This window comes from Pseudophryne corroboree, chromosome 7, assembly GCF_028390025.1.
Source record: "Pseudophryne corroboree isolate aPseCor3 chromosome 7, aPseCor3.hap2, whole genome shotgun sequence".
In the NCBI taxonomy this organism is placed as follows: domain Eukaryota; kingdom Metazoa; phylum Chordata; class Amphibia; order Anura; family Myobatrachidae; genus Pseudophryne; species Pseudophryne corroboree.
Window position 1 is genome coordinate 91,201,151 of NC_086450.1, and position 27,265 is coordinate 91,228,415.

Below are 27,265 nucleotides of genomic sequence, written 5' to 3' on the forward strand. Positions count from 1 at the left end.
CATGGCAAAGGTCGACACATGAAAAGGTCGACAAGAGTTTGTTTTTTTATAATTTTTTAAACTTTTTCATACTTTCCGATCCACGTGGACTACGATTGGGAATAGTAACCTGCCCGAAGCATGGCGAGCGAAGCAAGCAGGGCTTCAGGTGACCAACGCATATCATGCACAGCGGCACTTCGTCAAGGATGATTGATGCTTGTGCTTGAATCCTTATTTCTAGGTTGTTTGTTCAACAACGCATGAAACGCGTTGGTACCTGAAGCCCTGCTGTCGCGTCACCTGGAAGTGACGTTCCGCAACGCTCCTTGAACTTCCAGCTGGAAGGGGGAGATGCCGGCAGAGGATTAACACCCGCTACCGCAACCAGAGGACCGGAAGTAGGGTAGGGAAAGATAGCTCACCCACCTGAGCCCTCACCATCATGTTGGTAGAAAATACAACAGTGTACAAACTCTGATTTTATCAGGACTTTCACAAAAATGACAAAAGAGCTTTAAACATTATTTCAAAAGCACTGTATGTTTTTAACCTTCCTTTTATGTTTTTTTCTTTCAGCATTTGACGTAATTCTTTTAACACATCATATATACAAGCGCTTCATCTATATACATGTTTTAGCAATAAATTACTATGGAGCAGCTATAGATTATAGCGCAGTAAACCAATTTCTTCTATTCTACCCATCAATAACAAGCACACTGATGGCCATCCCTATAGCATATAGGGGGTGCACTGTGACCATATGGTGGGGGGGAGTAGCATCTAGTTTCCCTTGGAGAAGACCTTTCCCATAATCCCCTGGGTCCATGTCACGAACTATTTGGAATAGTAACCTGTGGCGAGCGAAGTGGAGCGGAGCAAGACACCGAGCCCGAAGCGTGGCGAGTGTCCAATGGTGCATAGAAAAAAGCTCTAAGGGCGTAAGTTCTCTCCTGCCCTCTCTTTATGTCACTTCCAGGTCCTGATCACGAAGGGAGCATAGACAAAACCATGGTGGGGGGGGGGGGGGGGGGGGGCTGCAAGGGACAGGACATTTTATTGGAGGGGGCCACCCGCAACTTAGCTTCTCCGGGGTCCTCAAAAGCCTTAATCCGGCACTGGTCTGGTATTATTGACAGCAATGTTATGTCAGAAATCTATAGGTACAATTCATTGTATTCCATTTTTTTTTTTAAATATTGCACACCTAACCGTCCCGATTTTTAACAGAGGACAGTCCAGCTATTGGAGGACTGCCCTGCTGTCCCACCCAAGGGTCGCAGTTGGGGGACTCAGCAGTCGCTATATATAGCGCTAACAAAACATTTTATCTAATACAAATTATATTCATTCCAAATGTATTGCTTTGCGTATGTTAGGGGTACAAATATTGCAAATGGGCTGCCAGGGGGTACCCAGGAGGAAAGTGACTGAGACACTGCATCAGTGGGACATCTTGTACATGTGTGTGTGTACAGAAATGACTGCAGCAGTGACTGAGGGCCTGGGAATGGCGGCAGTCACCCTGTGTGACAGGACAGGAGCAGAAGAAGTGCATTCATGTGACAGTCACTATAAGGTCGTTATTACTTCCTAACCCTCCCTCTAATGACAGCCAGTAACGCGCCTTTTGTGCGGCAACCTGTCTCAATAAAGCTGTTACAAAGTGACCTTGAGTGGGTTCCCCTCCCTCCATCCGGGTCCTCTTTATAAAGAGCGCAGCGCGCTTGCGTACTGTTCTCCGTTCAGTTCGACCTCTGGTGACGGTAAGCGGAGTGGGCTAGCGCTGTGGCCTGGGGGTGCCGGGTAATCCATAGCCATCCGTCCCCATAGAGTACCCTAGTGACTGCCGCCTGCGGGTGTCTAGTCGGGCTACCCTCTGGGTGCATGCTGTGTGTCTGCCTGCCTCGCCCGCTTTCCTAGCCTGTAACCCTATTCTCTCTCCCCAGCAGACTGCTGACCCGATCCCCAGCGGAAGGACACAGAACCGCCGTACAACATGTATGCCTGCGCTAAGTTCGTCTCTACCCCTTCTCTGGTGGTAAGTGCTCTCGGTCGGGCGGGGAGGAGGGTGAGGTGCTGCTGGGCGGCCTAACTCGCCGGCTGCTGTAGGTCAATGTCACGGTCTGGCTGCGGGTGTCCGCCCCCGGTTTCAGCCCTGCGGCTCTCCGCTTGCTGCAGCGCTGAGTGTCTGCAACTCCTCTGCAGGCAGCTCCAGGGCTCCGGGCCTCCTGCACCACCGTGACCTTACCCTGCTTCCAGCCAAGGACACGTACTGCAGCAGGCCGCCATTCACTCCCCTGTCATGTCAGTGCAGGGAGAGTGTTGCCGGCTCCCTGCATTCTGCACTGCTCTCTGGAAGGACCTTTCCTGCGTTTGCAGGACAGCTTGCTGTCAGTGACTGGGCCTGCTCTCCTGCTGAGATCATGTAGATCTGATGTCTTGTAATAAAATGCAATTGCTGGGTATAGGAGTAGAAGTTGTAGTTATTGCTGACTGAAGATGTTGACCTTTGTCCTTAGACTCCATGCATTGTAACATTGTCACCAGTGGACCTTGTCACTGAGTTTTTGCTTTGTGTTGTCCGACTAGGTCCGTGCTGGGTCCAGAGCACTCTACAGACCAATCTCTGCGTCAGTTTTGTCTCGGCCAGAGGTCCGAACTGAAGAGGTAACTTTCCTAAATGATCTGACTTTACCCATTGTGTTATGTCTCCCTAGTCTGCCTTATAGCTATGTAGTAGTATGCGTGAGGGACTTGATCATGTAACTTCTTAGTATTGAGATTTCAGTGTTTAGTGAGATCATTTTTAAAAACTTTAATTTGTTGTATGCAGAGCCTTATAATTGTCAGTTTGAAATGGCAATTTGAGTTCTTACCAGTGACTTGTTGAAACAAATGCGTGCAGTTGCCTCGTAGGCCATTACATTGAAGGGCACCCTCATTGCAGGTCACGGGGTTAATTCAAGGGCACTACTACTGCCTGAGCAGTGTGGTCCAAGGACTGACTTGTACTGATGCTGGGTTAATGAAAGAGCTATAATGAAGAATGCTGATAGTTTAGTTGTATATGGTTACTAGTTTTTCTTTTTTTGTAACTTTTTCACAGGGAAACGCACTCCTCAGTGGGACACACAACCCATGCACCCAGCTGGTACTGAGGCAATTCCAGACCAGTGCCGTCAGCAGGGACATAGACACTGCTGCTAAATTCATTGGTGCTGGTGCTGCCACAGTTGGTGTGGCTGGCTCTGGTGCTGGTATTGGAACAGTTTTCGGCAGTCTAATCATTGGTTATGCCAGGTAACTCTTCTGTATTTGTTTGTCTTGGTTTGCATATCACAAGATTACTGGCATCTTTTGTCAGGGTTTGGTGTGTTAAGGGCTCTAATATCAATATTTCAGTTTGTACTTAAATGACAATTTTGTGATTTCTGTGTTTCATCAGGAATATCTTCTTTAGGTGTTGCTGTCTTTCACTCAGAGTTAACCCGTATATAAGTATAAGGAAATATGGTCCAGGAGACACTATGGCTACACTAAAGCTTTCTTGTGGTTGGTGTATCCCAGACATGTTCTACCCCTCCCACACAGATCATGCATTATTTATCACTTTTAGTTATCTGTCCAGAAAGAAAAGCTAAGGTGCATACACACTTGCCGATTTTAAATCCATGTCTCTCATTTTCACCCTTAATGACGCTGGTCACTTTCTTGGCAAGTGTGTATGCTGGCGTCGACGACCGCTGTTAACGACCCTTTCTGTCGGCCATACATGCTCAATCTGGACTGTCGTCTAAAGCTAGGTACACACTATACAATTATCTGTCAGATAATCTGCCAGATCTAGCTGGTTGGAATGAAAATCTGGTAATGGATGATTACAAAAATTACAATCTATTTGTTCCCAAACACTGAAACAAAAACTGTTCATACAAATTGGTTAAACACAAATGTAACCAACTTGGATAAACTGTTTTGTACAGTTTTGCAGTGTTTGGGGAAAAAAATAAGATTTTACTCACCGGTAAATCTATTTCTCGTAGTCCGTAGTGGATGCTGGGGACTCCGTAAGGACCATGGGGAATAGACTGCTCCGCAGGAGACTGGGCACATCTAAAGAAAGCTTTAGGACTATCTGGTGTGCACTGGCTCCTCCCCCTATGACCCTCCTCCAAGCCTCAGTTAGGACACTGTGCCCGGAAGAGCTGACACAATAAGGAAGGATTTTGAATCCCGGGTAAGACTCATACCAGCCACACCAATCACACCATATAACTCGTGATAGAAACCCCGGTTAACAGTATGATAACAATTGGAGCCTCTGAATAGATGGTTCGCAATACCAACCCGATTTGTGTAACAATAACTATTTACAAGTATTGCAGACAATCCGCACTAGGGATGGGCGCCCAGCATCCACTACGGACTACGAGAAATAGATTTACCGGTGAGTAAAATCTTATTTTCTCTGACGTCCTAGTGGATGCTGGGGACTCCGTAAGGACCATGGGGATTATACCAAAGCTCCCAAACGGGCGGGAGAGTGCGGATGACTCTGCAGCACCGAATGAGAGAACTCAAGGTCCTTCTCAGCCAGGGTATCAAATTTGTAGAATTTTGCAACGTGTTTGCCCCTGACCAAGTAGCAGCTCGGCCAAGTTGTAAAGCCGAGACCCCTCGGGCAGCCGCCCAAGATGAGCCCCCTTCCATGTGGAATGGGCTTTTACAGATTTAGGCTGCGGTAGTCCCACCGCAGAATGCGCAAGCTGAATAGTGCTACAAATCCAGCGTGCTATAGTCTGCTTAGCCACGGTCCTCAAGGCACACCAACAGTGCAGGTTTTAGTGATATCCAGGCTGCAGCACAGGTGACTTAATTAGTAGCTCAGTTATTTTGATTTAACCATCTGTGCTGCAGCCTGGATATCTCTAAAACCTGCACTGTTGGTGTGCCTTGAGGAACGTGGTTGGGAATGCCTGGCTTAGAAGCAGGAGCACCCAGCATGTTGGGTGCATCTAGGATAAACAGCGAGTCAGTTTTCCTGACTCCAGCCGTCCTGGAAATATAATTTTTCAGGGCCCTGACTACGTCCAGTAACTTGGAATCCTCCAAGTCCCTAGTAGCCGCAGGCACCACACTAGGTTGGTACAAGTGAAAACCTGATACCACCTTCGGGAGAAAGTGAGGACGAGTCCTCAACTCTGCCCTATCCATATGGAAAGTCGGGTAAGGGCTTTTTTTTTTTTTTTATGACAAAGCCGCCAATTCTGACACATGCCTGGCCGAAGCCAGAGCCAACACATGACCACTTTTCATGTGAGATATTTCAAATCCACGGTTTTAAGTGGCTCAAATAAATGATTCCAGGAACTTCAAAACCACATTGAGATCCCAAGGTGCCAATGGGGCACAAAAAAGGGGCTGAATATGCAGCACTCCCTTAAAACGTCTGCACTTCAGGCTGACATCCTTCCTGGCTTTGATCAGGATAAGAATGACTTCCTCCGGAATGCCTTTTTCACTCAGGATCCGGAGTTCAACCGCCATGCCGTCAATGCAGCCGCGGTAAGTCTTTGAACAGACAGGGCCCCTGCTGCAGCAGATCCTGTCTGAGTGGCAGAGGCCATGGGTCCTCTGAGATCAACTCCTGAAGTTCCAGGTACCAAGCCCTTCTTGGCCAATCCAGAACAATGAGTATAGTTCTTACTCCTCTTTTCCTTATTATCCTCAGTACCTTGGGTATGAGAGGGAGAGGAGGGAACACATAAACCGACTGGTACGCCCGCGGTGTCACTAGAGCGTCCACAGCAATCGCCTGAGGTTCCCTTGACCTGGCGCAATATCTTTTTTTGAGGCGTGACGCCATCATGTCCACCTGTGGTCTTTCCCAACGGTTTACCAGCATTTGGAAGACTTCTGGATGAAGTCCCTATTCTCCCGGGTGGAGTCTGCTGCGGAAGTCTGCTTCCCAGTTGTCCACTCCCGGAATGAACACTGCTGCCAGTGCTACCACATGATTTTCCGCCCAACGGGGTATCCTTGTGGCTTCTGCCATTGCCCTCCTGCTTCTTGTGCCGCCCTGCCTGTTTACATGGGCGAGCGCCGTGATGTTGTCTGATTGGATCAGTACGGCTGGTTTTGAAGCAGGGGCCTTGTTTGGCTTGCGGCCTTGTAAAGGGCTCTTAGCTCCAGAAAATTTATGTGAAGTGAAATCTCCTGTTTGGACCACAGTCCTTGGAATTTTACTCCCTGTGACTGCACCCCAGCCCCGAAGGCTGGCATCCGTGTTTACCAGGACCCAGTCCTGTATTCCGAATCTGCGGCCCTCTAGTAGATGAGCCCTCTGCAGCCACCACCGCAGCGACAACCCAGTCGGCAAGAACCAGGGTATCTGCTGCTGTATCTGGAGATGGGACCCGAACCATTTGTCCAACAGGTCCCACTGGAAAATCCTCGCGTGGAACTTTCCGAATGGAATTTCTTCGTACGAAGCTACCATTTTTCCCAGGACTCGTGTGCATTGATGTACCGACACCTGTCCCGGTCTTAGGAGGTTTCTGACTAGAGATGACAACTCCTCGGCTTTTTCCATTGGAAGAAACACTTTTTTTTTTTTTTTTCTGGTCTGTTTCCAGAATCGTTCCCAGGAACAGAAGACGTGTCGTCGGGACCAGCTGTGACTTTGGAATTGAGAATCCAGTCGTGCTGTTGCAGCACTTCCTGAGAAAGTGCTACCCCCTTACCAACTGTTCCTTGGACCTCACCTTTATCCGGAGATCGTCCAAGTACGGGATAATTAAAACTCCCTTCTTGCGAAGGAGTATCATCATTTCGGTCATTACCCATGGTAAAGACCCTTGGTGCCGTGGATAATCCAAACGGCAGCGTCTGGAACTGATAGTGACAGTCCGGTACCACAATCTTGAGGTACTCCTGGTGAGGAGGGTAAATGGGGACATGCAGGTAAGTATCCTTGATGTCCCGAGAGACCCTGTAATCCCCCTCGTCCAGGATCGCAATAATCGCCCTGAGCGATTCCATCTTGAACTTGAATTTTTTGTTATGTGTTCAAGGATTTTAAATTTAAGATAGGTCTCGCCGAACCGTCCGGTTTCGGTACCACAAACATTGTGGAAAGGTAACCCTTTTCCTGTTGAAGGAGGGGTACCTTGATGATCACTTGCTGTGAATACAGTTTTTTGGATAGCCACCAACACTGCCTCCCTGGCAGAGGGAGTTGCCGGTAAGGCAGATTTTAGGAAACGGCGGGGGGGAGACGTCTCGAATTCCAGCCTGTACCTCTGAGATACTGTTTGAAGAACCCAGGGATCCACCTGTGAGCCCACTGTGCGCTGAAAATTTCTGAGACGGGCCCCCACCGTACCCGGGTCCGCCTGAGCAGCCCCAGCGTCATGCTGTGGACTTACCGGGCGCAGGGGAGGACTTCTGCTCCCGGGAACTAGCTGTGTGCTGCAGCTTTTTCCCTCTACCTTTTCCTCTTGGCAGAAAAGATGAGCCTCTAGCCCTCTACTTTTCTGGGGCCGAAGGGACTGTACCTGATAATACCGTGCTTACTTTTGCTGTGGGGTAGCTTGTGGCAAAAGTTTTGATTTCCCAGCCGTAGCTGTGGAAACGAGGTCTGAAAGACCATCCCCAAACAGTTCCACCCCCTTCTAGGGCAAACTTCCATGTGCCGTTTTGAATCTGCATCGCCCGACCATTGCCGAGTCCATAACCCCCGTCTGGCAGCAATGGTTTTACATAGCGCTTATTAGTGATGCCAGTCGGCAAATATCCCTCTGTGCATCACACATGTATAAGACAGCGTCTTTTATATGCTCTATTTTCAGCAAAATATTGTCCCTATCTACAGTATAAATATTATCCGACAGGGAATCTGACCACGCAGCTGCCGCACTGCACATCCATGCCGAGGCAATAGCTGGTCTCAATATAATGCCTGTGTGTATAGCTTTAAGGGTAGTTTTCTGCTTTCTATCAGCAGGTCTTTCAGGGCGGCCGTATCCATGACGGGGGAAGTCCACGCTTCCTCACACACCTCATATCAATTCCTCAGATGCAGGAAAACTACTGGTAGTTTTCTGTCACCAAACATAATACCCTTTTTTTGTGGTATCTGGGGTATTATCAGAAATGTGTAATACATTTTTAATTGCCTCAATCATGTAACGGGTGGCCCTATTGGAAGGTACACTAGTCTCATCGTCGACACGAGTCGGTATCCGTGTCAACATCTGTCTGCCATCTGAGGTAGCGGGCGTTTTAGAGCCCCTGATGACATGTGAGACGCTTGGACAGGCACAAGCTGAGCAGCCGGCTGTCCTATGTCGTCAAACCTTTTATGTAAGGAGTTGACACTGCCACGTAATTCCTTCCATAAGTCCATCCACACCGGTGTCGACATCCCATTCAGGCATTTGCTCCGCCTCCACATCATTATCCTCATCATACATGTTGACACAGCAGTACCGACACACAGCACACACAGGGAATGCTCTGACAGAGGACAGGACCCCACAAAGCCCTTTGGGGAGACAGAGGGAGAGTATGCCAGCACACACGAGCGCTATATATCACAGGGATATCACCTATAGAGTTTTCCCTTATAGCTGCATAATATATATATATATATATATATATATATATATATATATATATATATATATATATAATATATATATATATAATTTCTCTAACGTCCTAGTGGATGCTGGGGACTCCGTCAGGACCATGGGGAATAGCGGGCTCCGCAGGAGACAGGGCACATCTAAAAAGCTTTTTAGGTCACATGGTGTGTACTGGCTCCTCCCCCTATGACCCTCCTCCAAGCCTCAGTTAGGTTTTTGTGCCCGTCCGAGAAGGGTGCAAACTGGATGGCTCTCTTAAGGAGCTATTTAGTAAAGTTTTTTTTTAGGTTTCTAATCAGTGATTCCTGCTGGCGACAGGATCACTGCAACGAGGGACTTAGGGGAGAGACTGGCAACTCACCTGCGTGCAGGAGGATTGAAGTCTTAGGCTACTGGACACTGAGCTCCAGAGGGAGTCGGAACACAGGTCAGCCTGGGGTTCGTCCCGGAGCCGCGCCGCCGATCCCCCTTACAGACGCTGAAGAAAGACGGCGGAACGGAGGTCCGGAAACAGGCGGCAGAAGACTTCACAGTCTTCAGAGAGGTAGCGCACAGCACTGCAGCTGTGCGCCATTGTTGTCACACGGCTCACTGACACGGTCACGGAGGGTGCAGGGCGCTGCTGGGGGCGCCCTGGGCAGCAATATAAATACCTATTTGGCAAATAAATACATCACATATAGCCATTAAGGCTATATGTATGTATTTTAACCCAGGCCAGTTATTAAAAAACCGGGAGGAAAAGCCCGCCGAAAAGGGGGCGGAGCTTATTCTCCTCAGCACTCAGCGCCATTTTCCTGATCAGCTCCGCTGGTGAGGAAGGCTCCCACTCTCCCCTGCACTGCACTACAGAAACAGGGTTAAAAGAGAAGGGGGGCATAAATTGGCGATATAATGATATATTAAGAGCGCATATATAGAAACAACACCTTCTAGGGTTGTTATATACATTATAGCGCTTTTGGTGTGTGCTGGCAAACTCTCCCTCTGTCTCCCCAAAGGGCTAGTGGGTCCTGTCTATCAGAGCATTCCCTGTGTGTGTTGTATGTCGGTACGTGTGTGTCGACATGTATGAGGAAAATGTTGGTGAGGAGGCGGAGCAAATTGCCTGTAATGTTGATGTCACTCTCTAGGGAGTCGACACCGGAATGGATGGTCTACTTATGGAATTACGTGATAATGTCAACACGCTGCAAGACGGTTGACGACATGAGATGGCCGGCGGACAAATTAGTACCGGTCCAGGCGTCTCAGACACCGTCAGGGGCTTGTAAAAACGCCCATTTACCTCAGTCGGTCGACAGACACAGACATGGACACTGACCCCAGTGTCGACGGTGAAGAAACATACGTAATTTTCCTTTAGGGCCACGAGTTACATGTTAAGGGCAATGAAGGAGCTGTTACATATTTCTGATACTACAAGTACCACAAATAAGGGTATTTTGTAGGGTGTGAATAAACTACTTGTAGTTTTGCCTGAATCAGATAAATTAAATGAAGTGTGTGATGATACGTGGGGTTCCTCCGATAGAAAGTTATGGGCGGTATACCCTTTCCCGCCAGAAGTAAGGGCGAGTTGGGAAACACACCTTAGGGTGGATAAGGCGCTCACACGCTTATAAAAACATGGCGTTACCGTCTCTAGATACGGCCGCCCTCAAGAAGCCAGCTGATAGGAAGCTGAAAAATATCATGACAGTATATACACACATACTGGTGTTATACTACGACCAGCAATCGCCTCAGCCTGGATGTGCAGCGCTGAGGGGGCTTGGTCGGATTTCCTGACTGAAAATTTTGATACCCTTGACAGGGACAAGATTTTATTGACTATAGAGCATTTTAAGGATGCATTTCTATATATGCGTGATGCGCAGAGGGATATTTGCATTCTGGCATCAAGAGTAAATGTGATTTACATATCTGCCAGACGAAGACACGACAGTGGTCAGGTGAGGCAGATTCCAGACAGCATGTGGAAGTATTGCCGTATAAAGGGGCGGTCCATCGGACCTGGTGGCCATGGCAACAGCTGAAAAATCCACTTTTTGTTACCCCGAATCACATATCGGCAAAAAAGGACAGTCTTTTCAGTCTCAGTCCTTTCGTCCCCATAGGGGCAGGCGGGCAAAGGCCAGTCATATCTGCCCAGGGGTAGAGGAAAGGGAAGAAGACTGCAGCAAGCAGCCCATTCCCAGGAACAGAAGCCCCTCACAGCTTCTGCCAAGTCCGCAGCATAACGCTGGGGCCGTACAAGCGGACTCAGGTGCGGTAGGGGGTCATCTCAAGAGTTTCAGTACGCAGGGGGCTCACTCGCAAGGGAACTCCGGGATCCTACATGTAGTATCCCAGGTGTACATTGGAAATTCGAGACATCTCCCCCTCACACAATTCACAGGCTGTATTCCCAGCAGGTGATAATCAAAGTACCCCTCTTACAACATGGAAGGGGGTAGTATCCCACACTATATTGTGGTACTGAAGCCAACCGGCTCGGTGAGATCTGAAATATTTGAACACTTACATACAAGCGTTCAAATCAAGATGGAGTCACTCAGAGCAGTGATGGCGAACCAGGAAGAAGGGGACGATATGGTGTCACTGGATATCAGGGACGCTTACCTACAGGTCCAAATTTGCCCTTCTCACCAAGGGTACTTCAGGTTCCTGGTACAGAACTGTCACTATCAGTTCAGACGCTGCCGTTTGGGTTGTCCACGGCGCCCCGGGTCTTTACCAAGGTAATGGCCGGAATGATGATTTTTCTTAAAAGGAAACATGGACGCTTTCCTGATAAGGGCAAGGTCCAGAGAACAGTTGGAGGTCGGAGTAGCACTATCTTAAGTAGTTCTACGTCAGCACGAGTGGATTCTAAATATTCCAAAATCGCAGCTTTTTCCGATGACACGTCTACTGTTCATAGGGATGATTCTGGACACAGTCCAGAAAAACGTGTTTCTCCCAGTGGAGAAAGCCAGGGAGTTCTCCGAGCTAATCGGGATCCTCCTAAAACCAGGAAAAGTGTCAGTGCATCATTGCACAAGAGTCCTGGTAAAAATGGTGGCTTATTACGAAGCAATTCCATTCGGCAGATTTCCCGCAAGAACTCTTCGGTGGGATCTGCTGGACAAATGGTCCAGATCGCATCCTCAGATGCATCAGCGGATAACCCTATATCCAAGGACAAGGGTGTCTCTCCTGTGGTGATTACAGAGTGCTCATCTTCTAGAGGGCCGCAGATTTGGCATTCAGGATTGGATGCCGGTGACCACGGAGGCCAGCCTGAGAGGCTGGAGAACAGTCACACAGGGAAAAAATTTCCAGGGAAGTGTGATTAAGTCTGGAGAATTCTCTCTGCATAAATAAGCTTAGAGCAAATTTATAAGGCTCTAAACTTAGCAAGACCTCTGCTTCAAGGTCAGCCGGTATTGATCCAGTGGGATAACATCACGGCAGTCGCCCACGTAAACAGAAAGGGCGGCACAAGAAGCAGGAGGGCAGTGAAAACTGCAAGGATTTTTCGCTAGGCGGAAAATCATGTGATAGCACTGTCAGCAGTGTTCTTTCCGGGAGTGGACGACTGGGAAGCAGACTTCCTCAGCAGGCATGACCTCCACCCGGGAGAGTGGAAACTTCATAGGGAAGTTTTTCAGCATGATTGTGGACCGTTGGCAAAGACCAAAGGTGGACATGATAGCGTCCCGCCCGAAAAACGGGACAGGTATTCCGCCAGGTCATGAGACCTTCAGGCGATAGCTGTGGATGTTCTGGTAACACCGTGGGTGTACCAGTCAGTGTATGGGTTCCCTCCTCTGTTTCTCATAACCAAGGTATTGAGAATTATAAGACATAGAGGAGTATGAACTATACTAGTGGCTCCGGATGGGCCAAGAGGGACTTGGTACCCGGAGCTTCAAGAGATGCTCACAGAGGACTAAGGGCCTGGGGAGCTAAGAAGGGACTTGCTTCAGCAAGTACCATGTCTTTTCCAAGAATTACCGCGGCTGCGTTTGACGGCATGGCGGTTGAATACCGGATTCTGAAGGGAAAAAGGCATTCCATAAGAGGTCATACCTACCTTGGTCAAAGCCAGGAAGGAGGTGACCGCACAACGTCATCACCACATGTGGTGAAAATATGTTGCGTGGGTAAGGCCAGGAAGGCTCCACGAAGGAAATTCAACTAGGTCGATTCTGCACTTCCTGAAAACAGGAGTGTTTTGAGTCTCAAATTGGGGTTAATTAAGATTTAAATTTCGGCCCTGTAGATTTTCTTCCAAAAAAAAAAAAAAAAAAATTGACTTCAGTTCCTGAAGTCCAGATTGTAAAGGGTGTATTCCATATACAGTTCTTTTGTGCCTCTAGGGGCACCGTGAGATCTCAACATAGTGTTGGGATTCCTTAAAATCATATTGGTTTGAACCGCTCAAATCTGTGGATTTGAAATATCTCACATGGAAAGTGACCATGCTGTTGACCAATATCTCACATGGAAAGTGACCATGTTGTTAGTCCTGGCCTCGGCCAGGCGATTGTCAAAAAGAATGGGCGGTTTTGTTTTACAAAAGCCCATATTAGAATTTTCCATTTGAACAGGGCAGAACTGGGACTCGTCTCCAGTTTCTTCCTAAAGGGGTGTCAGCGTTGTCACCTGAAACAACCTATTGTGGTGCCTGCGGCTACTGGGGACTTGGAGGACTCCAAGTTACTAGACGTTGTCAGGGCCCTAAAAATATATATATATAGATATAGATATAGATATAGATATAGATATAGATATAGATAGTTAGGACGGCTGGAGTCAGAATCTGACTTGCTGTTTATATTGTATGCACCCAACAAGCTGGGTGCTCCTGCTTCTAAGCAGTCTATTGCACGCTAGATTTGTAGTACAATTCAGCTTGCACATTCTGTGGCAGGCCTGCCACAGCCGAAATATGTAGATGCCCATTCCACAAGGAAGGTGGCCTCATCCTGGGCGGCTGCCCGAGGAGTCTCGGCATTATAACTTTGCCGAGCAGCTACGTGGTCAGGGGAGAACACGTTTGTAAAATTTTACAAATTTGATACTCTGGCTAAAGAGGACCTGGAGTTCTCTCATTCGGTGCTGCAGAGTCATCCGCACTCTCCCGCCCGTTTGGGAGCTTTGGTATAATCCCCATGGTCCTGACTGAGTCCCCAGCATCCACTAGGACGTTAGAGAAAATAAGAATTTACTTACCGATAATTCTATTTCTCGTAGTCCGTAGTGGATGCTGGGCGCCCATCCCAAGTGCGGATTGTCTGCAATGCTTGTACATAGTTATTGTTACAAAAATCGGGTTATTACTATTGTTGTGAGCCATTTTTTCAGAGGCTACTTCGTTTTGTTATCATACTGTTAACTGGGTTCAGATCACAAGTTGTACGGTGTGATTGGTGTGGCTGGTATGAGTCTTACCCGGGATTCAAGATCCTTCCTTATTGTGTACGCTCGTCCGGGCACAGTACCTAACTGAGGCTTGGAGGAGGGTCATAGGGGGAGGAGCCAGTACACACCATGTGACCTAAAAAGCTTTTTAGATGTGCCCTGTCTCCTGCGGAGCCCGCTATTCCCCATGGTCCTGACGGAGTCCCCAGCATCCACTACGGACTACGAGAAATAGAATTATCGGTAAGTAAATTTTTATTATATATATATTGCGCCTAATTTGTGCCCCCCCTCTCTTTTTAACCCTTTTCTGTAGTGCAGGGGAGTCGGGGAGCGATCCCTCCAGCAGAGCTGTGAGGGAAAATGGTGCCAGTGTGCTGAGGGAGATGGCTCCGCCCCTTTTTTCCCCAGCGGTCTTTCTCCCGCTATTGTAAAAGTTCTGGCAGGGGTTAATAAACACCTATATAGCCCCTGGGGCTATATATGGTGTCAGTTCGCCAGCCAAGGTGTTAATATTGCTGCTCAGGGCGCCCCCCCAGCGCCCTGCACCCATCAGTGACCGCAGTGTGTGGTGTGCATGAGGAGCAATGGCGCACAGCTGCAGTGCTGTGCGCTACCTTGGAGAAGACAAGTCTTCAGCCGACTATTTTCCAGACCACCTTCTGGCTCTGTAAGGGGGACGGCGGCGCGGCTTCGGGAACGGACGACGAGGTCGGGTCCTGTGTTCGATCCCTCTGGAGCTAATGGTGTCCAGTAGCCTAAGAAGCCCAAGGTACCACCACTTAGGTAGGTTCGCTTCTTCTCCCCTTAGTCCCTCGGTGCAGTGAGCCTGTTGCCAGCAGGTCTCACTGAAAATAAAAAACCTAACATATACTTTCTTTCTAGGAGCTCAGGAGAGCCCCTAGTGTGCATCCAGCTCAGCCGGGCACAGAAATCTAACTGAGGCTTGGAGGGTCATAGGGGGAGGAGCCAGTGCACACCAGATAGTCCTAAAGCTTTCTTTAGATGTGCCCAGTCTCCTGCGGAGCCGTCTATTCCCCATGGTCCTTACGGAGTCCCCAGCATCCACTAGGACGTCAGAGAAAATTAGATTGTAATTTGCTGTCCGTTACCAGATTTTCATTCCAACCAGCTAAATCTGGCAGATAATTGTATAGGGTGTACCGATCTTAAGAGCTGCCTGGCCGCTGCATGACGTCACTGAGCGATAGGAGTCCTATCGCTCAGTGTGTTCCTGGCCCAGGAGGGGGAAATACTAGATGACCTTGTTCCTAAAGCATGTCGTCTAGTGTGTATGCACCTTAAGACTCTATTTTGGATTACTGACTGCTAATAGATTTCCTTGAAGATTCCATCTTCAGAAACCATAAAACTGGCCTTGCCTAGACTGGTCCCACTCACAGCTCTATCTGATTTGCCCATAGTCTGTGGATGGATTGGGCGAGAGCTGGCCCTTCTGAGAAGCCAGATAACAAGCAGTTGACTCCTCCAGGGGTGTAATTCAGACCTGCTCGCTAGCGTTTTTTTGCTGCGATCAGGTCAAAACCGCATATGCACCACAATGCGCAGGCATGTTGCATGGGTACAGAATGTATTGTTGCTGTGCGATGGGTTTTACGAAGAATCCATTCGCACAGCCAGTTGCGAGGAGATTGACGGGAAGAAGTTGTGGGTGGCAACTGACGATTTTCATGGAGTGGTTGGAAAACCGCAGGCAGGCCCAATTGATTGCAGGGCGGGTATCTGGCGTCAATTCCAGCCCTGGACAGGCTGAAGTGATCGCAGCGGCTGAGTAAGTCCTGGGCAACTCGGGAACTGCACTATTTTATTTTTTCTCTATCGTCCTAGTGGATGCTGGGGTTCCTGAAAGGACCATGGGGAATAGCGGCTCCGCAGGAGACAGGGCACAAAAAGTAAAGCTTTTCCAGATCAGGTGGTGTGCACTGGCTCCTCCCCCTATGACCCTCCTCCAGACTCCAGTTAGATTTTTGTGCCCGGCCGAGAAGGGTGCAATTCTAGGTGGCTCTCATAAAGAGCTGCTTAGAGAAAGTTTAGCTTAGGTTTTTTATTTTACAGTGATTCCTGCTGGCAACAGGATCACTGCAACGAGGGACAGAGGGGAGAAGTGAACTCACCTGCGTGCAGGATGGATTGGCTTCTTGGCTACTGGACATCAGCTCCAGAGGGACGATCACAGGTACAGCCTGGATGGTCACCGGAGCCGCGCCGCCGGCCCCCTTGCAGATGCTGAAGTAAGAAGAGGTCCAGAATCGGCGGCTGAAGACTCCTGCAGTCTTCTAAAGGTAGCGCACAGCACTGCAGCTGTGCGCCATTTTCCTCTCAGCACACTTCACACGCAGTCACTGAGGGTGCAGGGCGCTGGGGGGGGGGCGCCCTGGGAGGCAAATGTAAACCTATATAAAGGCTAAAAATACCTCACATATAGCCCCCAGAGGCTATATGGAGATATTTAACCCCTGCCTGTATTCACAAAATAGCGGGAGACGAGCCCGCCGGAAAAGGGGCGGGGCCTATCTCCTCAGCACACGGCGCCATTTCCTCTCACAGCTCCGCTGGTCAGGACGGCTCCCAGGTCTCTCCCCTGCACTGCACTACAGAAACAGGGTAAAACAGAGAGGGGGGGCAAATTTTATGGCAATATCTTGATATATATAAAGCAGCTATAAGGGAGCACTTATTATAAGGCTATCCCTGTCATATATAGCGTTTTTTGGTGTGTGCTGGCAGACTCTCCCTCTGTCTCCCCAAAGGGCTAGTGGGTCCTGTCTTCGTTTAGAGCATTCCCTGTGTGTCTGCTGTGTCGGTACGTGTGTGTCGACATGTATGAGGACGATATTGGTGTGGAGGCGGAGCAATTGCCAAATATGGGGATGTCACCTCCTAGGGGGTCGACACCAGAATGGATGCCTTTATTTATGGAATTACGGGATAGTGTCAACACGCTAAAGCAGTCGTTTGACGACATGAGGCGGCCGGACAATCAATTAGTGCCTGTCCAGGCGCCTCAAACACCGTCAGGGGCTGTAAAACGCCCTTTGCCTCAGTCGGTCGACACAGACCCAGACACAGGCACTGATTCCAGTGGTGACGGTGACGAATCAACCGTATTTTCCAGTAGGGCCACACGTTATATGATTTTGGCAATGAAGGAGGCGTTACATTTAGCTGATACTACAGGTACCACTAAACAGGGTATTATGTGGGGTGTGAAAAAACTACCTATAGTTTTTCCTGAATCAGAAGAATTAAATGACGTGTGTGATGAAGCGTGGGTTGCCCCTGATAAAAAGCTGATAATTTCAAAGAAATTATTGGCATTATACCCTTTCCCGCCAGAGGTTAGGGAGCGCTGGGAAACACCTCCTAGGGTGGACAAGGCGCTAACACGCTTATCAAAACAAGTGGCGTTACCTTCTCCTGAGACGGCCGCACTTAAAGATCCATCAGATAGGAGGATGGAAAATATCCAAAAAAGTATATACACACATGCAGGTGTTATACTACGACCAGCTATAGCGACTGCCTGGATGTGCAGTGCTGGGGTAGTTTGGTCAGAGTCCCTGATTGAAAATATTGATACCCTGGACAGGGACAATATTTTACTGTCGTTAGAACAAATAAAGGATGCATTTCTTTATATGCGTGATGCACAGAGGGATATCTGCACACTGGCATCACGGGTAAGTGCTGTGTCCATTTCGGCCAGAAGAGCTTTATGGACGCGACAGTGGACAGGCGATGCGGATTCAAAACGGCATATGGAAGTTTTGCCGTATAAAGGGGAGGAGTTATTTGGAGTCGGTCTATCAGATTTGGTGGCCACGGCTACAGCCGGGAAATCCACCTTTCTACCTCAAGTCACTCCCCAACAGAAAAAGGCACCGACTTTTCAACCGCAGCCCTTTCGTTCCTTTAAAAATAAGAGCGCAAAGGGCTATTCATATCTGCCACGAGGCAGAGGTCGAGGGAAGAAACGGCAACAGGCAGCTCCTTCCCAGGAACAGAAGCCCTCCCCGGCTTCTACAAAAGCCTCAGCATGACGCTGGGGCTTCTCAAGCGGACTCGGGGACGGTGGGAGGTCGTCTCAAAAAATTACAGCGCGCAGTGGGCTCACTCGCAGGTAGATCCCTGGATCCTGCAGATAATATCTCAGGGGTACAGGTTGGAATTAGAGACAGATCCACCTCGCCGTTTCCTGAAGTCTGCTTTACCAACGTCCCCTTCCGAAAGGGAGACGGTTTTGGAAGCCATTCACAAGCTGTACTCTCAGCAGGTGATAGTCAAGGTACCTCTTCTACAACAAGGGAAGGGGTATTATTCCACTCTATTTGTGGTACCGAAGCCGGATGGCTCGGTAAGGCCTATTCTAAATCTGAAGTCCTTGAACCTGTACATAAAGAAGTTCAAGATGGAGTCACTCAGAGCAGTGATAGCGAACCTGGAAGAAGGGGACTTTATGGTATCCTTGGACATCAAGGATGCGTATCTCCATGTTCCAATTTACCCCTCACACCAGGGGTACCTCAGGTTCATTGTACAAAACTGTCACTATCAGTTTCAGACGCTGCCGTTTGGTTTGTCCACGGCACCTCGGGTCTTTACAAAGGTAATGGCCGAGATGATGATTCTTCTTCGAAGAAAAGGCGTATTAATTATCCCATACTTGGACGATCTCCTAATAAGGGCAAGGTCCAGAGAACAGCTAGAGATGGGATTAGCAATATCTCAAGAGGTGCTAAAGCAGCACGGATGGATTCTGAATATTCCAAAATCCCAATTAATGCCGACAACTCGTCTGCTGTTCCTAGGGATGATTCTGGACACCGTTCAGAAAAAGGTTTTTCTTCCCGAGGAAAAAGCCAAGGAGTTATCCGACCTGGTCAGGAATCTCCTAAAACCAGGAAAGGTGTCTGTACATCAATGCACGCATCTTCAGATGCACCTGCGGATAACCCTGTTTCCAAGGACAAGGGTATCTCTTCTGTGGTGGTTGTAGAGGGCTCATCTATTGGAGGGCCGCAGATTCGGCATACAGGATTGGATCCTGGTGACCACGGACGCCAGCCTGAGAGGCTGGGGAGCAGTCACACAAGGAAGAAACTTCCAGGGAGTGTGGTCGAGCCTGGAAAAGTCTCTTCACATAAACATTCTGGAACTAAGAGCAATCTACAATGCTCTAAGCCAGGCGGAACCTCTGCTTCAAGGAAGACCGGTGTTGATCCAGTCGGACAACATCACGGCAGTCGCCCATGTAAACAGACAGGGCGGCACAAGAAGCAGGAGTGCAATGGCAGAAGCTGCCAGGATCCTTCGCTGGGCGGAGAATCACGTGATAGCACTGTCAGCAGTGTTCATCCCGGGAGTGGACAACTGGGAAGCAGACTTCCTCAGCAGACACGATCTTCACCCGGGAGAGTGGGGACTTCATCCAGAAGTTTTCCACATGCTAATAAACCGTTGGGAAAGACCAATGGTGGACATGATGGCGTCTCGCCTCAACAAAAAACTGGACAGGTATTGCGCCAGGTCAAGAGATCCGCAGGCAATAGCTGTGGACGCGCTGGTAACACCTTGGGTGTACCAGTCAGTGTATGTGTTTCCTCCTCTGCCTCTCATACCAAAGGTATTGAGAATCATACGGCAAAGCGGAGTAAGAACGATACTAGTGGCTCCGGATTGGCCAAGAAGGTCTTGGTACCCGGAACTTCAAGAGATGGTCACGGACGATCCGTGGCCTCTACCTCTAAGACAGGACCTGCTTCAGCAGGGACCGTGTCTATTTCAAGACTTACCGCGGCTGCGTTTGACGGCATGGCGTTTGAACGCCAGATCCTAAAAGGAAAAGGCATTCCAGAAGAAGTCATTCCTACCTTGATTAAGGCAAGAAAGGAAGTCACCGCGAAGCATTATCACCGCATTTGGCGGAAATATGTTGCGAGGATCGGAGTGCTCCGACGGAGGAATTTCAACTGGGTCGTTTCCTACATTTCCTGCAATCAGGATTGTCTATGGGTCTCAAATTGGGATCTATTAAGGTTCAAATTTCGGCCCTGTCAATATTCTTCCAAAAAGAATTGGCCTCAGTTCCTGAGGTCCAGACTTTTGTCAAAGGAGTACTGCATATACAGCCTCCTGTGGTGCCTCCGGTGGCACCGTGGGATCTAAATGTAGTTTTAGATTTCCTCAAATCACATTGGTTTGAACCACTAAAAAATGTGGATTTGAAATATCTCACATGGAAAGTGACTATGTTACTGGCCCTGGCGTCCGCCAGGAGAGTATCTGAACTGGCGGCTTTATCTTATAAAAGCCCTTATTTAATTTTCCATTCGGATAGGGCAGAGCTGCGGACGCGTCCGCATTTTCTCCCTAAGGTGGTATCAGCGTTTCATCTGAACCAGCCTATTGTAGTGCCTGCGGCTACAAGCGACTTGGAGGACTCCAAGTTGTTGGACGTTGTCAGAGCTTTAAAATATACATTTCAAGGACGGCTGGAGTCAGAAAATCTGACTCGCTGTTTATACTGTATGCACCCAACAAGTTGGGTGCGCCTGCTTCTAAGCAGTCGATTGCTCGTTGGATTTGTAACACAATTCAACTTGCACATTCTGTGGCAGGCCTGCCACAGCCTAAATCTGTTAAGGCCCATTCCACAAGGAAGGTGGGCTCATCTTGGGCGGCTGCCCGAGGGGTCTCGGCATTACAACTCTGCCGAGCAGCTACGTGGTCAGGGGAGAACACGTTTGTAAAATTCTACAAATTTGATACCCTGGCTAAGGAGGACCTGGAGTTCTCTCATTCGGTGCTGCAGAGTCATCCGCACTCTCCCGCCCGTTTGGGAGCTTTGGTATAATCCCCATGGTCCTTTCAGGAACCCCAGCATCCACTAGGACGATAGAGAAAATAAGAATTTACTTACCGATAATTCTATTTCTCGGAGTCCGTAGTGGATGCTGGGCGCCCATCCCAAGTGCGGATTATCTGCAATACTTGTACATAGTTGTTGTTAACTAATTCGGGTTATTGTTTAGGGAGCCATCTTTCAGAGGCTCCTCTGGTATCATACTGTTAACTGGGTTTAGATCACAAGTTGTACGGTGTGATTGGTGTGGCTGGTATGAGTCTTACCCGGGATTCAAAATCCTCCCTTATTGTGTACGCTCGTCCGGGCACAGTACCTAACTGGAGTCTGGAGGAGGGTCATAGGGGGAGGAGCCAGTGCACCACCTGATCTGGAAAAGCTTTACTTTTTGTGCCCTGTCTCCTGCGGAGCCGCTATTCCCCATGGTCCTTTCAGGAACCCCAGCATCCACTACGGACTCCGAGAAATAGAATTATCGGTAAGTAAATTCTTATTTTTTCTCCGCTCGGCTGCACATGTGATTGCACACTTGCACAGCTAAAATACACTACCTGGTGGGCGGCTACGATGCAAAATCAGAACCGCAAAAATCTGCAAGCGATCAGGTCTGAATTGGCCCCCATGTCTGAATAATTTCTCCTGTTCTTGGACTTTAGTCCATACTTGCTCTGAGCATGAACAGAGATTGGTGTTGAGATGTTTGAATAATCTTGGGGTATGGGGTGGTGGTTTAAGGATTAAGGGGAGAAGTCAGTTTCAGACATAAACACAATGTGCTGTTCCAAAGCAGTGCATCACATCCTTCCGGCATCCCATATTTTCCCTTGTGCTCCATAGAGGGGGTGGGGGGTATTAGTTTGCTGATATGAGCACTGTGGTACTTCCATAGTATTGATTTTCATGAAACTAGGAGACTTACCACTACCCTGAAGGGTGATGTAAGCAAGACTTAACTGTATCTGATGTCTAATACATGATTATTATTTTTATACTATTTGGGTGACCTTTAAAATGTGTACACTATATTGCTGGAAGCTGATTCATAACATAACTTTTTCAGCTTTCAAGTAATCAACTGACTTCTGGTAAAGCATATATACTTACAGCTTTATACCAAGGAGTACAAGCAGCCAGCAGTTCAGTGGTGGATTGCTGTGACTATATAAGATGAACTCTCCTGTAACTGAGGAATTGTTTCCCAGTGACGTGTGCCATGAGCTAATATTCCTCTTACTGCAAGCTTTGGCTTTGATGGGGCTTAATATGAATAAAAAGATGTCAACAGCTAATAGGTTTCCTGGGGGCTATCCTATTACCCTCGATGCCAGCACTTACCATGCATGCATACCTGATGAGCAGTCCTTCAGACCCATGATAACAAATAGGTCTGGGAGCTTATCCCAGATGCCATACATTCTTGATCTACACTTAAAAACAGGTGAACTGTTCTTATCAGAGGTCAGGTACTGTAGGGCATGTAGTTAGTACATTTAACTAGGGGGGGAGTGTGTGCCTGATGGGCAATATTGTTGTTTTGCTGATGGGTGTAAGTGCCATGGGTACTTGTTACTTATTGTTCTTTAATGCACTGGGTTTAGACACATAGGGGTCGATTCAATTCGGCAACAGATGAATAGCGCCGGGAATTAGCTACTGACTATTCAATTCAGCTAAAGTTAAGTTGGCGAATACCCGTTCTCGCCGACTTGACAGGTAGTTTTGTCAGAACGGGCATTCTCCAACTTAACTACCTGCGGCGGTGCTGATTCCTGACAATTGCAGGTAACTAGTAGCTGAATTGAATAGCATCGGGAGCTAATTCCCAGTGCTATTCATCTGTTGCCGAATTGAATCGACCCCATAGGGGTGATTCAGTTCTGTGGGTGTCCATACATATTGGGCACCCACTGGGGCTATTCAATTGTTGGGCGTGCATGCTCCATATGTGCACCCATTACTACCAGGCTTAGCTGTGCAAAGAAGCTAAACCCATCTTAAGTACAGGTTAGGGCACTGAAATCATGGAGTTTACACGCACTTCAGATTGCACCTCAGGAAGCTGAAATGTCTCCCCAGCTGCATGCATGCCTGAACAAACATTGAATTGACCTGTTGGGTGCCATCTAGTGGTGGCCAGGGAGACTACCAATTGAATCTGCCCCATAAAGTTGCTAAACCATGCATACAACTAGGCACCCAAAAAGCCCAACTTGGGAGGAATTGCTGCCTCAGAAGGGTGCAAGTATAAATAGAAGTGCCTGCAGCGCTTGCGCCCATTGGCCAGACAGTTGAGTATTGCCCCTCAGGAGCCCAAAAATATTGAACGTTACCCTTTAAAAAAAAAAAAAAGGCCTAAAGTTCAATATTTGATTAAGGCTCATGAAGATCAAAAAACTCACAGCAGTTGTGAGAAAATGGCGGCAGTAGTCTATAACCTTGTAAAGGTTTAACACTGACTCGTATTGGTGACTAAACTGGCAATCGATATTAAAATATGAAATTGTGACCTTGGCAAAGATGAACTGGTTAAAAACAGACCCTTCGTTAGGCCACTAAGATAACTAAAACTTGAGTACTCAATGTCTTGGGTCAATTCACCGACGGTTGAACCCTATTCAATACAGCGCCAAGTGACACTCAATTGTCAGGAATTCTTCTCACCCCCGGGGGATGAGAAGAAATCTGACAATAGTGCTGCCGCGTGGCCGGTGCGAGGCCGATTCTAAGTCTGCCCGTTCTCCTGACAAATCAACCTGTTAAGTCCGGGAGAAGGGGCCTTCGCTGAATTAAATAGCGCTGGGAGCTAACTCGGTGCTATTCAACGGTCTGTGAATTGACACGTTAATTGGGAGAAATTTTCTATGAGGCCATTGCAAATGACCTACAAAGTGGCAAAAACTAAAGTTCTGAAAACTTGCGTAAAAATATCAAGTACTTGCTAGGAAAAAATAAGCTGGCTAACCTTAGTGGGAAAGATTCTATGATTGAAAACTGAACTAGAGAACAACAAATTATCCCTAGGTTCATGAGTTCAATTCGGTGAGATGGGCACTAGACATGTAGTTTTGTATGTTTACATGGGTTTCTTCCCTCACTCCAGAAATATAGATTAAGGGGGTGGAAATTGTCTGTGCAAAACTTTCCACAAAACACAAGGTATTGTGAATTTTTATATTGTGCTCGTTTTGCATTGCGCTATTCAATTGAACCCCTTTATTTTATGAAGTTTTCCTGGTATCTTTTTCAAAAACTGCATCCCAGATAAGTTCAAGGACCGATGTTTTTTTGTGGCTGTGAAAACAGGGCTGTTATCACTGATATCTTTTACTTGCCTCAGGCAGGTGGAAAATCCATGTTCTGTGCTGGCATCGGACAATTGACTAGCCCCACAAACACTAATACTCATAACCATTATAATGGCTACATTTAACATGGAGTACAAATGAAGTTATTGGCACATTTGGACAAAAATGGATGCCCCATACAGTGTCCAGGTGAACCTAATCAGGTGGGTCACTAAAGTCTATAATATCAAAGACTTGACTATTATAGTGGCCATTCTAATATGTAGAATGGAAAGGACCTATACTAATCTCAAGGGCAGGTGGGCTAGTCCAGGTAGTGGTCTCCACCATCAAGCATACATACAGTTACAGAATAAGGGAGGGGGGGCAGACTGCACACCCTAGTTCTAAAGGTAATATGTGCTACCATTCTGAGACTTGTAGTACTATACATAAAAATGCAGTTACTAGTGTAAGAGTACAGATTATATATTGTCGGGTTAAGGGATGTTGGTCACCATGACATGCATGTGCAGTTTAGTCAAACATACTAAACCTAATTTGTACTCAATGTTAAATTTTAGGATTTATCATTGTCCTGGTTATCTGTATTCTTGGTGCTTAGGGTGTGCACCTGTGTTTTTCCCCTACCAAATTGTATTGGCATGTAGGAAAATTTAAGATACTATTTTTATTGAATATTCTATAAATTCAACAATGTATGCATTAAAGCACATGATGGATAGATAGAGATATATATATATATATATATATATCGAATACAATGTCTGACGATCCTCATGGACTACAATTGGGAACGGTAAATTGTGCAGCAGTAGCAGAGCATGGCACCTTGCCCGAAGCATGGCGAGCCATGTGAGGGACACGGTGCATGAATTGGGGTTCCCCATCTCTTTATGCAGAAAACACAAAATAACTCGTGTCGACCTTTCATCTGTTGACCATGTCAACTTCAACCAATAGTGGTTGACCTTAACGTTGTCGACCATTCATACCAGAACACTTTCTATTACCAGTTATTGCCAAGGCTTTAGTCACTATTGTCATGTTATAAATTGTTGCAACTAAATGAATTTTCTGAGCCAATCGGCTTACAGTATGAAAGGATGCCTGTATTGGTATATCCTATCTGGGTGTCTTATGTACACTTAATTTTTATTTTTTTTGTTCTCCCTGCAGAAATCCTTCCTTGAAACAGCAGCTGTTCTCCTATGCCATCTTGGGATTTGCTCTGTCTGAAGCTATGGGTCTGTTTTGTTTGATGGTTGCTTTCCTGATCTTATTTGCCATGTAAATGCTGGACATACCATTACTAAACTAAACAGCTGTAAACAATACTTTACTGTGGCTCCCGAGAAATGTTGTATTGTCAAGGAAATGTATTCTATTTCCAAAGTCAGTTTCATTAAAAATGGTAAAACTTGTATAAAGTTGTACTGTATGATTTGTATTTATCCACTGAACAAATGCTTAGGTCCTAAATATATGAAGCTTTCACAGTTTTTAAAGCTCTAATATTTCTCTTGCCATTTTACAATGCATTAAAATAGATGACTATACTGTGGGCAAGCTTGTGTGACTTCATTCATTGGGCTAGATATAAATTACACATGGCTGGTACAAAAAATGTGTAGCCAATGTTTATACCTTGTGTTTATGGTAACTTATACATTCTAAATCTTTTACAAAGTCTCATGGGTATGTGTAATAAAATTGGAGGCTTTGGAAAGATCAAACTATGACAACTGTTTCCATATTCAACTAGATCAGGAAGTCCTTAAGTACTTCCAACAGGTCATGTTCTGTGGCTTTCTCTAATTGTGCACAGGTGAGTTGATCGATTTTTTTTTTTTTTTTTTTTTTTTTTTGCGCTGGATCAGAAACCACCTGTTTCTCTGATGTCCTAGTGGATGCTGGGAACTCTGAAAGGACCATGGGGAATAGCGGGCTCCGAAGGAAGCTGGGCACTCTAGAAAGATTTAGGACTACCTGGTGTGCACTGGCTCCTCCCACTATGACCCTCCTCCAAGCCTCAGTTAGATCTTGTGCCCGGCCGAGGTTGGATGCACACTAGGGCTCTCCTGAGCCCTTAGAAAGAAAGTATAGATTTAGGTTTTTTATTTTCAGTGAGACCTGCTGGCAACAGGCTCACTGCAGTGAGGGACTAAGGGGAGAAGAAGTGAACTCGCCTGCTTGCAGCCGGATTGGGTTTAGGCTACTGGACACCATTAGCTCCAGAGGGATCGACCGCAGGCCCAGTCCTTGGTGTTTGGTCCCGGAGCCGTGCCGCCGTCCCCCTTACAGAGCCAGAAGCAAGAAGAGGTCCGGAAAAGCGGCGGCAGAAGACATCAGTCTTCACCAAGGTAGTGCACAGCACTGCAGCTGTGTGCCATTGCTCCTCATACACACTTCACACTCTGGTCACTGAGGGTGGTGGGGGGTCGTGTGTGTGTGTGTGTGTGTGTGTGTGTGTGTGTCCGTCCCCTTGGCTAGCAAAAATACCACAATATATAGCCCCAGAGGAGAGAGTGTGTGTGTGTGTCCAGAAAAAAAGTGGGAGAATAGGCTGCGGAAAAGGGGTGGAGCTATCTCCCTCAGACACACTGGTGCCATTTTCTCTTCACAGTGCAGCTGGAAGAAAGCTCCCCAGGCTCTCCCCTGTAGTTTTCAGGCTCAAAGGGTTAAAAAGAGAGAGGGGGGCACTAAATTTAGGCGCAATATTGTATATGCGAGCAGCTATGGGGGAGAATTCACTCAGTTATAGTGTTAATCCCCACGTTATATAGCACTCTGGCATACTCTGTCTCCCCAAAGGGCTTTATGGGGTCCTGTCCTCAGTCAGAGCATTCCCTGTGTGTGTGTGGTGTCGGTACGGCTGTGTCGACATGTTTGAGGAGGAGGCTTATATAGTGACGGAGCAGATGCCGATAAATGTGATGTCGCCCCCTGTGGGGCCGACACCAGCGTGGATGGTTAGGTGAAAGGTATTAACCGACAGTGTCAACTCCTTACATAAAAGGGTGGATGACGTA

The 27,265-nt window shown here is 47.5% G+C and overlaps 1 protein-coding gene across 2 annotated transcripts; it reads left to right on the forward strand.

Moving 5' to 3' along the window:
* The first annotated feature begins 1,642 nt into the window (after positions 1 to 1,642).
* ATP5MC3 (ATP synthase membrane subunit c locus 3) lies at positions 1,643 to 25,663 on the forward strand. 2 transcript variants are annotated; one of them, XM_063933403.1, is made up of 5 exons: positions 1,643 to 1,748; positions 1,935 to 2,023; positions 2,575 to 2,652; positions 3,092 to 3,285; positions 25,413 to 25,663. In XM_063933403.1, the coding sequence occupies exons 2-5, from the start codon at positions 1,982 to 1,984 to the stop codon at positions 25,525 to 25,527; spliced, it is 429 nt and encodes a 142-aa protein (XP_063789473.1). In that variant the 5' UTR covers positions 1,643 to 1,748; positions 1,935 to 1,981; the 3' UTR covers positions 25,528 to 25,663. The 2 variants fall into 2 exon arrangements, with proteins under 2 accessions (XP_063789473.1, XP_063789474.1); XM_063933404.1 differs by having other exon boundaries at positions 1,651 to 1,748; positions 1,932 to 2,023.
* The last annotated feature ends 1,602 nt before the right edge of the window (positions 25,664 to 27,265 follow it).